Genomic DNA, 16310 nt, shown 5'->3' on the forward strand with positions numbered 1-16310 from the left:
GGCGTGGTGGCGGGCGCCTGTAGTCCCAGCTACTCGGAGAGGCTGAGGCAGGAGAATGGCGTGAACCTGGGAGGCGGAGCTTGCAGTGAGCCGAGATTGCGCCACTGCACTCCAGCCTGGGCAACAGAGCGAGACTCCGTCTCAAAAAATAAATAAATAAATAAATAAACAAACAAATGACGTTTGTCATGCTGGGATATTTGCTAAAATGGGGAAAGTAACTGCAATTGTGATAAGCAATGATAAAAAAAGATGCCATGAGAGCATTTATTTCAAACTGTGGTTAAATAGACATAAAAAGTTATCCTTTTAATCATTTTTAAGGATACAGTCCAGTGGCATTAAGTACACTTTCACACTGTTGTACAACCTACCATTACCATCCCAGAACTTTTCTTACCTTGCCAAATGAAACTTTGTACCCATTAAATAACAGCTTCCTACTTCCCCCTCCCCCAGCCCGTGGTGAGCACTACTCTGCTTTCTGAATGTTAACTACTCTAGGCACATCATTAAGTGGCACCATACAGTATTTGTCTTTTTGTGATTGTCTTGTTTCACTTAGCATAATGTGTTAAATGCTCATCCATTTTGCAACATGTGTCAGAATTTCCTTCCTTTTTAAGGCTGAATAATAGTCTGCTGTATGGATATACCTATTTTGTTTATCCATTCATCATCAGTCAATGGCCACTTAGGTTTTTTTCCATCTTTTAGCTGTTACGAATGCTATGAACGTGGATATACGTGTTTCTGTTCTGTCCCTGCTTTTTAAAAATAAAAATACAGATGGTCTCCAATTTCATGACAGTATAAAAGTGATACACATTTAGTAGAAACCATACTTCAAATTTTTATTTTTTTTCCCAGGCTAGCGATATGTGGTATGATTACTCTCCGGGACACTGAGCAGTGGCAAGTGAGCTGCAGCTCCCAATCACTATGCAATCAGGAGGGTAAACAACCAATACTCTACCGTGCTGATACCGAAAGTGCTGAAACTTCTAAGCTGTATTAAATGCATTTGCAACGTATGATATTTTCAACTTACAATGGGCTTATCAGGATGGAACCCCATCGGTAAGTCAAGGAGCATCTGTAGTTATGATGTTTTTGAAGGGAGACTTTGAAGGAATTTTGTTAAAAATGAAATTTTTTTGAAAACACATACCTTTTGCATCAGCTGAAAGATTACAACTCAGTTTAATTGAAAGCCACCCAACAGAGAACCCAAAAGAGCAATACTATTTGCTTTAAAAAAAAGACACGAAAGACATAAAAGTAACCACTGTAAATTTATTATGCATTAGGAAGCTTAACCTAAAAACCAACAGCATAGTAAAAAGATATGTTATCTCTGTTCATAGCAGAACAGGTTTCAAAATATATTTTCTTTTAAATGTATTCAGTCAGTACACAATCCTTTATAAAAGTTGTATATATTTTTTCTGTCAATACCTTCATTACATTTATAAATACAAGATTTACACAGCACCCCATCAAAAAAAAAATTAAAACCCTTTACAAATATCTACATATATTTCATACCTATAAAACTTTCAAAGGAGTGCTCTGTTAAAGGTGGGCCCTAGTTAATGGTCCATTTACTGGTGCAGCAAAATACATATAAATCTGTAAAGTTTTCTTTGTCCATAAAACATCTCAAAAAATAGCAAGACACTTATCGTGAAACTCAGCTTCATAAAACCTTATTTTAGAAAGGAACTTAATGTGCATATTCCCATGCGATTCAAAAGTTAGACAGATTGAAATAAAGATGAATTGAAAACAAATGCATACTACAGAGCAGTTAAGGCAGGAGTGTGATGGATGAGAATAACTTTGAGAAGTAGGACATGGGAGACATGGGAAGAAGCAAATCATAATAACGCCTATGAGTCTGAACGTGGATATAAACTTCACTCGTATCCAGTTACTAACTCTCAACCTACTTAGGAATTTCCAAACTGTTAGTAACTTTCTTAGAAGCAGCCTACAATTTCTGTGTTGCCACCAGAATGCTTGAGTTGTTTTTTTCTTCTGTAAAATCACCTTGGACCCAATCAGGAAATCAGGTCCAGGAATCTGAGTTGTGAGTTTTACATGATTTAAGTTTGCAATAAAAATTTCTTTCATCTAGTAAAGGTAATTACTATTCAATTTATTTATGTCCAGAAGTATATATATATGCTGAGTTTCATTCTAGCCAAGAATAGGAAGTAGAATAAAAGGAGACTAGGTTTTTATCTGACCTTTGAACAAAGACAATAGATCCCTGATACTGAGTGACTCTTAAGAGTGGCCATTCATCAACACCTATGGGCTGATTCAGAGAAACAGGAAGGTAGAAATTAAGAAGAGATTCTTTACCTGGAATCTTGGCCAGAGATGGCAGTCCCACTGTAGTTCTGTATACCTTCTGCTGAAAAGGGCATGGAAAGATTGCTGCCACTCTTACTCTATAGTCGTTACAGGAAAGCCATCCTTTCTACCAGAGAGATGACTTTTTCTATTTGAGTTTCACCTTGGGAATTGCACATTAGTTGCAAGGAAGTATTTCAAATCTTATCTTATTCTAATGTATAAACAGGAAAAAAAGAAAAAAGAATGTAAGAGAAAAAAAAAAAACAGGAGGAGGAAGAGCAGAATGATGGCGGTGGTATTTATCAAACTTGGCCCTGAAGGATGCCGCTAGCGTCTCCCATCCAGCACCATGAAGTCACCAGGGATGTGGCTACCTCCACGGCTCTGAGATGGCGTATGCAGAATCCCACTTTCTGCCGAGTTTACAGCTCAGTGCACTGATTCCCAGGCTCCTCAAATGAAGAGAGCTCCCAGATGCTGCTGTCTTGCAGTAGTGGCTCAATGTCCTCATCACTGCCCCGTTCTGGGGTGTTGGTCAGGCTGCCGCTGCTGCTGCTGTTATGTTTTTGAACTCCACTGGCTTTACTGTATTCAGGAATGAATAATGCAACCAGAAAAGACATAAGAACTATACATGCCCCAAATAAAAACGGTGGGCCTGGGATGACAGCTCCCTGATGGATGTGGAAAACAAGTGGAGACAAAGAATATAGTTAGTCTCTTAACTCAAAATTATTCCTAGATTACCCAAAAAAACACACCACCAAAAAGTGAATCATATTCTCATAAGCAAATGTTTCATTAAATGTCAAGGCGACACTCCACTAGAACTTGGTGTTTGGAATATGACAAAGGACGACTGATTAACTGCTTTTTGTACCACTTCTAAATAGCTTAAGCAAAACTGTAAGCTTGTAAGCAACAGCTGTTTACCTATAATCCCATCCTATGACTTCAGATCATGCACCTTTGTACACGAACATTAATTCCAGCTTTGTATAGATATCTATACTAAATATGGCTTAGAGGGAACAAGGGAAGAAATTTCAAATAAATAGTACAAAAAGTACCCTAGCTCAATTTTTAGCTGGATTTTTAGGTCATTTCAAATTTTAACTAGCTTGGGCTTAGCCAGAGAATAGTGTAGTGATTGTGTAGGTGAAAACAGAATCTGACCAAAGTTAAGACATATCTTTTACATAAGATATTAAATCACTAAAATGACCCCTCCCTGATCCCGAGAAGCAATGAACACAATACTTATTGCTGTCAAATAAAATATAGTAACATACAAGTAAGAATGCTCTCCAAATTTAAGGTCACAATATTTTGCTATAATCATACATAACTGTTGTTACACAACTAGACTTATGACCAAATTACCTGCAGGGGAACGTTGTTAGAGTTCAATTTCGGGCCCAACTCAGTCAGTTCCACATGGAACATGTAGAATATGAAGCCATACAGTGCTGGCCCCAGGCCATTGCATAGTCCTCTTATTCCAGTTATGATCCCCTGGGCAACTCCTGAATCAGAACAAAGAAAATAATGCCAGTCTTCTCAGAAAGGCATCTCAAGATTTGGAGCTGCACAGTACTTTCTCGCAACCATGATACACAAATTCGGCAAGACTGAGGAGAAAGCATGCTCATGACAGTAGATTAGAAGACTTCATCCATTATAAAATAAAATCCAAAACTTATAAAATCATATAAAACATATAAAATCATATAAAAACATATACAATAAAAAACTTTAATACCTTCCTATTTCAGGCAATGTCCACTTCTCTGTCAACTGAGATTTCCCTGCTCTGGTCATTTACTGGTGCTTTCACAACAAAAACTTGCCCTTCACCTCTGGCAGCCCTGGTTTCAGGAATACACACCAGTCCCCAGCAGGCAGACTTCATCTTCACAGGTGTATTCCAGCCTGTCTCCCTAGAGACCTACACTGAAAAACCCAGAAGTGCCAAATTCCTAAATATCTCTGCTTTCTAACATAGCAAGCAAAAAGTTAGCTTGAACTGTATGAAATGAATGTTTCTGTAAATCAAAAATGGTAGTATATAATTCAGCCTAATACAATGTGTTCCAAAATTTTTATATTCTGACATTTAGAAACATGTATACTGACATGAATAGGTATAAAAACAGTCAAAAGAAAATCCATGCCCCAAATGACAGGACAGTGTCTGTCAGATGCCAAGGCAGTGACCATCCTCCACGGATGGGTCACATCTTCACTTCAGACACAGCACCTCCCTAAGGATGCAAGCCAACTGAGTTACTGTAGCCAGGAGTGACATACAGAATGTGTGGTCTTCAAGGGACAATATTTAACAATGAATATGAGTAAGATACCTAACTTCTGATATAGAAAAAAAAAATGCAATGAATAAACCATCCTTTCCAATATAGTTTTTTACTAAAACTTTTGAAAGGGCTCTTAGGCATTAAAAAATTTTTCTCCCTCTAAAATTGTCTACTACTTCTTCCTGAATACAATAAGGTGAGCCATTAGGAGACAGAGAAGGAAAGAGATTAAATTTAGCCATGGGAACTGCTTGAAAGGAAAGCAGTCCAGGCATGGGGGCTCACGCCTGTAATCTTAGCACTTTGAGAGGCCGAGGCAGGCAGACTGAGCCCAGGAGTTCGAGACCAGGCTAGGCAACACGGCAAAACCCCATCTCTACTAAAAATACAAAAAATTAGCTGGGCATGGTAGTGTGCGTCTCTAGTCCCTGGTACTTGGGAGGCTGACTGGGAGATCACTTGAGCGCAGGAGGTGGAGGCTGCAGGGAGCCAAGATTGCACCACTACACTCTAGCCTGGGTGACAGAGTGAGACCCTATAAGGGGCAGGGGGTAGGGGGTGGGGGGAAGAAGGGTGGGAAAAGACGGAGGAATGGAGGGAGGGAGGACAAGACAGGACAGGAAGGGAAGCAGAGGCACGGGAAGGATGGGATACGGATCTAGATGGTGGAATGCTATTTTCCACACAGCAGTCTTAATTTTAATCTCATCTCTCACTCAACGTCTAACTATCAACAACCACACAGACTTTTTCTTACTACTCTCAAATAACTATTTTCTAAATTAAGCTCACAGACTTTGAGTTATTCCAAATAATTAGTGAATAAAGTAATTAAGTAACTCGTGGTTAACTGGTTTTTCATTATTTAATAGACATCTGTTAAAATGTGATTATAGTCTGCTTAATTGTGACACTAAAGAAGAAAAGATGTATCAAAACTGAAAAGGGAAAATGAATAGTTCTATTTCTAATTGTTAGTAATCTGAACTGCTAAGTCTAGCTTTAAAAAATATAAGTGTAAGACCAAAGCAGAGAGGAAAATAGAATGTTCCTATCTGCCAAAGTAAATAGGTATGATAGAAGGGGCCACATGGCTGTCAGCTCCTGCTGTCGATGGGGAGAACTCAGAGCAGGGAGGTCTCCCGCTGAAGGAGAGGTCTCCCGCTGAAGGAGAAAAACAAGGGGTGGGGCAGTGACCTCACCTTGCTGATCTGACTCTGCATTCCGAGAGACGAGGGCACTGATTGCCGGAAACGTGATGCTGGACATGGCGGCCACGGTCCCTGCTGCCCACATCATCCTGCAATGACAGGACAGGCACAGTCAGGCTGCAGGCCAACCTCAAGGAGCTCACTATTCGGAATGCAATCAGTGGCAAAAGTACAAATGCCTTCTGCTTTCTCCTGTTACATTTTATTTATTTTGTCCTCTTTAAAAATGCATTTTTTTTTTAACCTACAAGGTTACACATCACATTGTAGAAAACGAATGGCCTAGGATGGGGACAGAAGGGCCAGGAAACCTTTGTTTCTTGATTTTACTTCTTTTACAAACTTTTCTTCTCCCTGGTCTCCCTATTGCTATCTTTAGACATAAGCTCAATGAAGTTCGCAAGGAGATTTCTTTTGTTGCTATAAATACATTTTCTCCAATGACTTTTCATTTTTTCTTTGTACCTCTCAAAGGCTCACTTTCACAATGCCCTCGAGCTACAGTTTGCCACCCCTCAACAGAGAGAGCATGGTGTGCCCCCAACTGGAAAAACAGACCCTGCCTTCCTCTTTAGACCTTTGTCCTTCTCTCAACAAAAGAGTCTTAACTATGTATCAGTACGAAGTGTGAGTGAGTAAAGTGAGGCCCCAACTTTGGGATGGTCATTACTGAAAAAGAAAAACCTTACATGATGACAAAGTCTTTTTAACGCTACATGAATGTGACAAAATCAGCTACTGAACCAAAGTTCACAGGAGCAAAATCAAACAGAACAAGGAGAATCAAGCAAGTTAATCTGGCAAAAAGTCACAGATGGATAGGGGCAGTGGCTCATGACTGTAATCCTAGCACTTTGGGATGCCAAGGCAGGAGGATTGCTTGAGCCCAGGAGTTCGAGACCAGCATGGGCAACATGAGACCTTGTCACTACAAAGAAAAAAAAAAGAAAAAAAAAAAATCAAAACATTAGCCAGGCATGGTGTAAACATAAATAAAAAAAAATATTAGCCAGGCATGGTGGTGCGTGTACATACTCCCAGCTACTAAAGAGGCTGAGGTGGGAGGATCACTTGAGCCTGGGTGCTCGAGGCTGCAGTAAGCCATGATTGTGCCACTGTACTCTGGCCTAGGCAACACAGCCAGACCCTCTCTCTCAAAAAAGGAAGAGCAAGCAGATCAAATGAAATTCCGAAATTCAGAATGGGCACATGTACTTACTCCCCAAACTAAACACTGATAACTAAGGCAATTCTAGTTTCTCTAAATTATGTTGTCTGTGTCCAAAGTAAGGACCAGCTCTACCGTCTAAAATGGAGAAGGCATTTCTGCATTTACCCACCAGGCACATGGAGAAATCTGCCACATTAACAAAATAAAACTCATGATTCCTTCTATTTTTTCTTATTCCACTGAGCTTATTTTGACCTTCCTTCCTGTTTATGGGAATCTAATATGGTAGTAATAACTGCGGCAGAATGCACATGGTTTTGGAAGAAATCTTAGTGTTCAAATTCAAATGATTTATCAAGGTTATGTTATTGCCCCAAGGTCACTCAATGATAGCTAATGATAGTCAGTCATAGTGAAGCTTGCCATAATCAGTCATTTTTTTGTATCTTCTTGTTTTGCTTTTGACTATATTCAATGTCTCTAAAAACTGGCATATGTGACCGGGCGCAGTGGCTCACGCCTGTAATCCCAGCACTTTGGGAGGCCGAGGCGGGCAGATCACAAGGTCAAGAGTTTGAGATCAGCCTGGCCAACATGGTGAAACCCCATCTCTACTAAAAATACAAAAATTAGCCGGGCATGGTGGTGAATGCCTGTAATCCTAGCTACTCAGGAGCCTGAGGCAGGAGAATTGCTTGAACCCGGGTGGCAGAGGTTGCAGTGAGCTGAGATCGTGCCACTGCACTCCAGCCTAGGCAACAGTGAGACTCCGTCTCAGGGAAAGAAAAAAAAAATTGGCATATGTTTTAAAAAGTAGACATAAAATTTTATTTGGGGGCTGGAGGGGAGAGAGAGACACATTCAATTAAGGAACAATTCTGTGAAAGTCCAATGACATAAAGGCAGTCTTTATAAATAATCCTGTTATCTAGCTCCACATTTCCCCAAATTAAAGCCTAATGGTTTCTGCAACGTTGAATACATCAAACCAGCAAAATAACCCTTGCTTCCTTCTCATCACACCCAACCACCCCAAGCTCCTCTAAGAGGCATCTGTCTGGCAGTTCATAAGAATCTAAGAGTGAGGCTTACCAGGCCTGTGATCCAAAACCATACCAGGCTAACTGGAGCATCTGGAAGCCCAAGCCAAGGAGGACAGTATTCTTATTTCCTAATGATCTCATCAAGATGCTAAGAAAGGCCGTCTGCAAAGTAAAGGAGACAACTCTGAAAAACCACATCAACACACAGAATTAAAATACAAGCTCTGTGTGTGAAGACCCTTCCCTGATGACCAGGGACCTCTAAGGGCACACTGCCTGACTCGCGACCTCAGAGTCTGGACAGTACTGATGACCTTCTACAGGGGTGTAGTGTTGGGGGCTCCCAGCCTGATCCGGGGCTCAAGGCTTTCAGCCTCCTCCCCTAAGAAGCCTGTCTACCTGGTGCTCTGCTGGCACTTCCTGAAAGGATATCACAACTGTTCACCAGTTACTATGATTGAGAGGGACAGCCTCAGTCTCTGGAGAAATGCTAATCACTTAAATATCTGTGAATAGCAAACTCCTGCTGAACATTTACAGAATATGAGAGCTTCTGCTGGAAGTTTACAAAGTTGGGATTGACGTTAAGTTTGATTTTAACAAATACATACTCTGCTAAATATAACTAGTTGAGATAGTCTGAAAAGGGGTTGGATAAAAGATGACTGGGCTGGCCGGGTGCGGTGGCTCATGCCTGTAATCCCAGCACTTTGGGAGGCCGAGGCGGGCAGATCACAAGGTCAGGAGTTCGAGACCAGCCTGGCCAGCAGGGTGAAACCTTGTCTCTACTAAAAATACAAAAATTAGCCAGGCATGGTGGCGCACACCTGTAGTCCCAGCTATTTGGGAGGCTGAGGCAGTAGAATCACTTGAACCTGAGAGGTGGAAGTTGCAGTGAGCCGAAATCACACCACTGCACTCCAGCCTGGGTGACAGAGCGAGACTCCATCTCAAAAAAAAAAAAAAAAAAAAAAAAGATGGCTGGGCTAACTAGAGTTAATGTTTGATTTTGTAAAAAACCAAAATGATCAACTTGAAAGGTTAACATAATTTACATTTGCAACACATTTCAACAAAAAAATATAAACGGCCTTTGCCTTGATACATTCCCATAAGCCTTGTCAAATGTATTATTTTCATAAAGCAGTTTTGCAGCCTTCTCATTTCTCCTTGACAGAGGTTACCACAGAAGAATGCTCTGCTTTCCTGGTAACCATTTCAGGGAAACAACCCCTAGACAGTACCATACAATATAGTGAATGTGCCTCAGCACAACAGTGAATTAATTTAAGGACAATATGTTTCACCTTTCCTGGTACTGTATTTACAATAGATGGGGAAATGCTTAATGCTCTTTACTCACTGAAAATTATATATATATATATAAATATATATAAATATTTATATAATATATATTTTATATATTTAAAAATAGATATTTACATAATATATTTTATATATAAATTTTTATATATATATATTTTTTCCTCTCTGTTTTTTGAGATGGAGTCTTACTCTGTCACCCAGGCTGGAGTGCAGTGGCACGATCTTGGCTCCCTGCAACCTCCACTTCCCAGGTTCAAGCGATTCTCCTGCCTCAGCCTCCTGAGTAGCTGGAATTACAAGCGCGTGCCACCACACCCGGCTGATTTTTGTATTTTTAGTAGAGACAGGGTTTCGCCATACTGGCCAGGCTGGTCTGGAGCTCCTGACCTCAGGTGATCCACCTGCCTCAGCCTCCCAAAGTGCTGGGATTACAGGTGTGAGCCACCGTGTCCAGCCCTCACTGAATATGTTTTAAAGCTCTGATTCATATTTCTTCAGTCCTGGGAACAGTCGGAGTTGAAGCAGTTACAGATTTTCATTTCTGCTTTTCATTTCTACTTACTTTTCAACATTAAAGTAACACTGAAACATTTTCCTAGTTGATTTTGCAATCCAGAGATAGATGATAATTATTTACTATTTTGGTTAGTGTAAAAGCAAACAAAATAATTGACCCAGCAGAAGTTAACGACAAATATTCTAAAAAGTAGCGAAGTTGTATCAAAGTTCTCCTAAATCATCTTCTCCAAGAAAACACTAAATGGCAGATGATGCCGGTGCAAGGGGAGCGCCAGAGGCCCCCAGGAGCCTGGAATGGGGAACCACTGTGGCTTCCGAGGAGGCTTAGGCAGTGGCATCGGGGGCCAGGGCCCCTAAGCTGAGGGAGGCAAGGCTGAAGACAAGAGTGGATGCCAGTCACCAAGCTGGGCTGCCTGGTCAAGGATATAATTTTAAAAACATTGTTTTAAATAAAAACAAAAAAAATTTCCCCTAAATTACAACCTCAAAAAACAAAATAACCTCTACACATTATATAAGAAGGAATAGTTCTGTGGACCACATTCACATCAATTTCTTGATCTGATATTATACTATAGCTGTGCAAGACCTTACCATAGCAGGGGGTGAGGGACTGCGGTAGCAGTTCAGGGAATATCTCCCTGTATTTTTATATGTGGCTTCCTGTGAAACTATGGTTATCAGGATATTTTTAAAATTTTTTAAATACAGATAAAATGATACCCACCTGAGCCACAATGGACAGAATTCCTACCATAGCTATGAATGCTGCAATTTTAACAGATCCAAAACCTATGACCTGTGGACATGGAATGAAAACACTTTAGTAACATAGATATTATAAAATAAGGAATATTATGTTCTATTACAATGATAAGCTGAGGAAAATTCATAAAACCAGTGGCAAATTAAGACATGCTGAAAGCCGAACCTATGTAACCAGCAATTTATATCTAAAACTGATATAAGAAATCATTATAAGCAGGCACAACTTAGATTGTGAAATGTTTTTTAGACATTTTCTATTATATGTCTACCTGTTGTTTTATATACCCTCTCCATCCCTAACCCCCAAATTGATAAATATAATGGTATCAAGTAATAAAAAATGAAAGAAAATGACTGACTTTTGATGCTGCCAATACAGCATTGCTCACTAGCAAACCCAGTGGCTCTCAACTTTGCCTGCACATTAAAATCATGATGTGAGCAAAAGACAAGGGATAAGGAGAGCAAGGGAAGGAGACCAGTGAGATGCTGGAAGACCACTGGAGACCAATTAAATCAGGCTCTCTGGGGGTATGAACCAGGCACAGATCTCTTTTAAAAGCTCCCATGGCGATTCTAATAAGCAGCCAAAGTAACTTGGCAATGATTTCTAAGCCTCTGACCATAACAGTATCTCTCAAATGTCTACAACTTTTAAGTCTTAAACATCAAGTTTCTTAAGTTACGTTATTTTGGGGCTAGGCGCGGTGGCTCACGCCTGTAATCCCAGCACTTTGGGAGGCCAAGACAGGCAGATCATCAGGTCAGGAGTTCGAGACCAGCCTGACCAACATGGTGAATGAAACCCCGTCTTTACTAAAAATACAAAAAATTAGCTGGACGTGGTGGTGTACGCCTGTAATCCCAGCTACTCAGGAGGCTGAGGCAGGAGAACAGCTTGAACCCGGAAGGCAGAGGTTGCAGTGAGCCAAGATTGCACCACTGTATTCCAGCCTGCGTGACAAAGCAAGACTCTGTCTCAAAAAAAAAAAAAAGAAAAAAAAAAAAAAAAAGTTACATTATTTTGCCCTATATTAAAATTCAGGAAGAGGACCTTAAAAATTATGAGATTAAATTATATACATTATTCTCATTTCATAAATGAGTGTCTTGCTTCCAGGCACACAACTGGCTAATGAAAAGTCCTAGGACTAGAACCTCTGACAGTCAATCCAGTGCTGCTGACATTAACATTTTGTTAGACGTTTTAAAAATTGGAACCAGAAAAATGTAGATTTAGGGATTCTCAGCCTTTATTTGTAAATATATATTATTGTTAAAGAGCTTTATTAAGATAGAATTTAAGTACCATACAATTCACTCATTTTAAGTGTGTTTTAGTATATCCAAATGGTTTTAGTATATCCAAAGAGTTGGGCAACCATCAGCACAATCAAAAGTGATTTTCATCATTCCTCAAAGAAACACAGCAGCCATTAGGAGTTCTACGCCCCTAACCTTCCCATCCCCCAACCATTAGTCTACTTCCTGTCCCTATGGACTTGCCTATTCTGGGCATTTCATATAAATGAAATCATATAATGTGCAGTCCTTTGTGACTGGCTTCTTTCTCTGAGCATGTCGTCAAGGTTCACCCATGTTGTAGCACATATCTGTACTTCATTGCTTTTTACTGCTGAATAATTAACATTCTAATGTATAAGCATATTTGTTAATCCATTCATTAGCTGATGGACATTTGGGTTGATTCTACTTTCTGGACATTATGAATAATAATCTGTGTACAAGTTTCTGTGTTAGAAGTGTGTTTTCATGTCTCATGGGTATATATACCTAGGAGTAGATATGCTGAGTCATATGGTAACTCTATGTTGAATATTTTGGGGAACTGCCAGGGTGTTTTCTATAGCAGCTGTACTGTTTTACATTCTCACCAGCGAGTATGAGGGTTCCAATTTCTCCACATCCTTGTCTGTCTTTTTGATTATAGCCATCCTAGAACATGTGAAATGATTATCTCATTGTTGGTGTGACTTGCATTTCCTTGACGCCTAATAATGTTATTCTTCTTTTCCTGTGCTTATTGGCCTTTTGTAGATCTTCTCTGCAAAATCCTTTGCCTATCTTTTCAACTGAGTTGTCTCTTTATTGTTGAGTTATTGTAAGATGCTATTGAGTCTTTTATTGTAAGAGTTCTACATGTATTCTGGATACAAGTTATTTATCAAATATATGATCTTCAAATATCACATGCAAATTTAACTAAAATGTTAGTGTGTTAATTGCTCTTAGCAGCCAGCAACAATATAAAATAACATGGAATGATTCCGATTTGTCATAATTGGTGGTGGTGGTGACATGAGCATATGTGTAGGAAAAAAGCTAGAATAAAGTAGTCATCGTTGTTTATTACCTACATAAAGAGATACAACTGTTTTTTTTTTAGCTTTCTTCCTTGGACTGTCTCATCTTCCTACATTATTTTCTGTGTTAAATGCATATTTAATGTAATGCAAAAATTAATTTAAATGCAAGTATAATTTTCTACATTATCTCACCATTCTTCCCTCTAAATCGCTAGCATACAACCACTAAAAATGAGCAAAAGAGAAATGCCTGGGAAAGGTCAGGTGTAGTGGCTCATGCCTATAATCCCTGCACTTTGGGATGCTGGAACAGGCAAATCACTTGAGACCAGGAGTTCAAGACCAGCCTGACCAACATGGTAAAACCCTGTCTCTACTAAAAATACAAAACTTAGCTGGGTGTGGTGGTGCATGCCTATAATCCCAGCTGCTTGGGGGGCTGAGGCACAAGAATTTCTTGAACCCAGGAGAGAGACTGCAGTGAGCCAAGATCACACCACTGTACTCCAGCCTGGGCAACAGAGCAAGACTCTGTCTCCAAAAAAAAAAAAAGTAAAAAGGTTTTATTTATATGCCACCACGTAAAATATTAGTCCCATACTCTCAGGAAAACTATCAGAATGAAGAATTTAATACACTTCATTTTTAAATATCACTAGAAAAAGGGGAATTTATCTTAGGAGGAAGCTTGTTCTGTCAAAGTAAACTATTAAGAAAAGGCCTGCCTTCCAATGAGATCAGTAAAAGACCACAGGATGCAATGGAAAGGCAGCTTTGGTCTGAGCAATCCCAGAGAGCTGAAGAACAGTTGGAAAGGGGAAGTTTTTGGTTTTCTTTTTTTTAATTGCTTTAAGTCAATTATCTGTTTTGGGGGACAAAATAAGGTATAAATTTTTTTAAAGTGTACAAGACTCTAGAGAGGGAAGATCTTGATTAATGCTTTTGAGCCCCCCTGAAGTCCACAGCAGCAGTTGAGCTATGACCTACTGAAGATGCCTCAGCAAGCTGGCTTCAATCAGACCTGGAACAAGGGCATGTCTGAAATAAGTTTTATCTGTTAAATTTAATTAATATTATTAAAGATTTAAAACATTACAGTATATGAATGTTACAGCAGCTTTATGCACAACTGTCAAAACTTGGAAGCAAGTAAGGTGTTGTTCAGTGGGTGAATGGATAAACTGGCAAATCCAAACAAATGCCAAAAAACAAAATGAGCTATCAAGCCATAAAGACATGAAAGAATCTTAAATGCATATTATTAATTGAAAGAAACCAATCTGAAAAGGCTACATGCTGTATGAAAAAGGTAAAACTATGGAGACAATACAGAGATCAGTGGTTGCCAGGAGTTGGTGGTGGAGGGAGAGATGAACAGGCATAGCACAAGGGATTTTTGCAGTGAAAATTCACTACGTGATATTGTAAGGGTCGATACATGTTATCATGTCATCATACATTTGTCCAAACCCACAGAATGTACAACACTAAGCATGAACCCTAATGTAAACTGTGGACTTTATGTTAAGATAATTTGTCAATGTAGGTTCATCAGTTGTAAATATTTCCCACCCTTGTGGGAGATGTTGATAGTGGAGGAGGCTACACATGTGTGGGGATAGGGGATACATGGGAAATCTCTGTATCTTACTCTCAATTTTGCTGTGAACCTAAAACTGTTCTAGAAAAATAGTCTATTTAAAAAAAAAAACAAAACAGGCTGGGCACGGTGGCTCACGCCTGTAATCCCAGCACTTTCGGAGACCAGGGCGGGTGGATCACTTGAGGTCAGGAGTTCAAGACCAGACTGGCCAACATGGTGAAACCCTGTCTTACTAAAAATACAAAAATTAGCTGGGCATGGTGGTGCACGCCTATAATCCCAGCTACTCGGGAGGCTGAGACAGGAGAATCGCTTGAACTTGGAAGGTGGAGGTTGCAGTGAACCAAGATCGTGCCATTGCACTACAGCCTGGGGGACAAGAGCAAAACTCTGTCTCAAAAAAAAAAAAAAAAAAAAAAAGATAAATTATGTTTCTGCTAATTCTGGTTAATTCTCAAGAAAAAAAATTTTCCACGGTAATTATCTTAATATAAATCATTGCATTAAAGCTGCCCTGTTTACCAATTATATGCCAGCACCTACATTTGTAACTAGAAGCAAGTTCACATGTTTTTTCCTCTGCAGTGGTTTCCTCAAAATATCTTTAGACAAATCTCCATCTTTGATTTTCCTGGTATTGAAAGGCTACTAGCCACTCACTACTCACCTGCCTGAGATAGAGAAAAAAACTTGAATACTGTCCAGCTTCAGGAAGGTATGAAAGAAATACGGTGATGCAGATTAGTAAGACAGTAGAATCTTTTCCAACTTTCTTCAACGACTGAGAATAAGCAGAAAGAACACACTTAAAATGCCAATACACATTAATGTTGCCAATGTTCTGGGACATCAGCTTCATTATTTTGATCTATTAAGATGAATAACAAAAGTCAAATGGTTAATAAAAGGAAGTTCTATCACCATCTTTCTGAGGAAGTTACAAGTCTTAATTTCAGAGGTATGTTATTTCAAATCATATAGCTAAAAAAAAAAAAAAGAAGAAAAAAACCCCACAAAACACACTTACCCATCTTTGTTAACATACTGATTAAAATCCCTGAACAGATCCTGAACTTCCTATAAACAGAACCTGGAAATATATTCCTACACAACCTTTTAAGAAAATCACTTCTCTTGATTTATAATGTAACTTCTTTAAAGCCATATTCAGTACAGAGGTTTCCGTATATATAAATTCACTCTATTCTTCAATGTGTTCACGTTCAATTTATCTGTATATCTGGTAGACAAATAAGTACGCTCCAGCCATAAGGTCAAACAGGTAAGAACTTGTTGAATGTTACAACCTTGTTGAAAAATCCTTCTTACATACATAGGATTGTTGAATAGAACCAAATGGTAAGTTAATACCAAAGGAGTGGAAAGCGCTGCAGAGCTTCTAGGTCACCAGACCATAGCTTTTATGTAATTAATAAGCAAAAGCAGCTAATGTTTGTTGAGACCCTGCTGGGCAACAGACACTAGGCTAGTTAATTTACACACATTAACAGTAATCCCCATGACTGCCCTGAAAAGTAAGCCACGGTAGCTCTACTTCACAGAGGAGCTTCGATGCATAACTTGATCACTACAAAGGAAGGTGGGAAGCCTAACTGGCTGGCTCCCAACCCCACTACTGACTTCCTTCTCTAAATATTTCTTT

The 16310-nt window shown here is 39.4% G+C and overlaps 1 protein-coding gene across 2 annotated transcripts in view; it reads right to left on the reverse strand.

Moving 5' to 3' along the window:
• Positions 1–1276: 1276 nt before the first annotated feature.
• MFSD14B (major facilitator superfamily domain containing 14B) overlaps positions 1277–16310 on the reverse strand; it is an 88523-nt gene continuing 73489 nt past the window's right edge. For both annotated transcript variants that reach the window (XR_004027371.1, XM_003260512.3), the window contains 6 exons: positions 15315–15428; positions 10677–10748; positions 8154–8266; positions 5882–5979; positions 3748–3890; positions 1277–3038 (listed from right to left, as the gene is read on the reverse strand). Coding sequence is in view for 1 of the 2 variants with exons in the window: in XM_003260512.3 (XP_003260560.1) it covers positions 2787–3038; positions 3748–3890; positions 5882–5979; positions 8154–8266; positions 10677–10748; positions 15315–15428 (792 nt within the window). In the remaining variant the exon portion in view is untranslated. The remainder of the gene's footprint in view (positions 3039–3747; positions 3891–5881; positions 5980–8153; positions 8267–10676; positions 10749–15314; positions 15429–16310) is intronic.

The sequence above is a fragment of the Nomascus leucogenys genome, chromosome 1a, assembly GCF_006542625.1.
Source record: "Nomascus leucogenys isolate Asia chromosome 1a, Asia_NLE_v1, whole genome shotgun sequence".
In the NCBI taxonomy this organism is placed as follows: Eukaryota; Metazoa; Chordata; class Mammalia; order Primates; family Hylobatidae; genus Nomascus; species Nomascus leucogenys.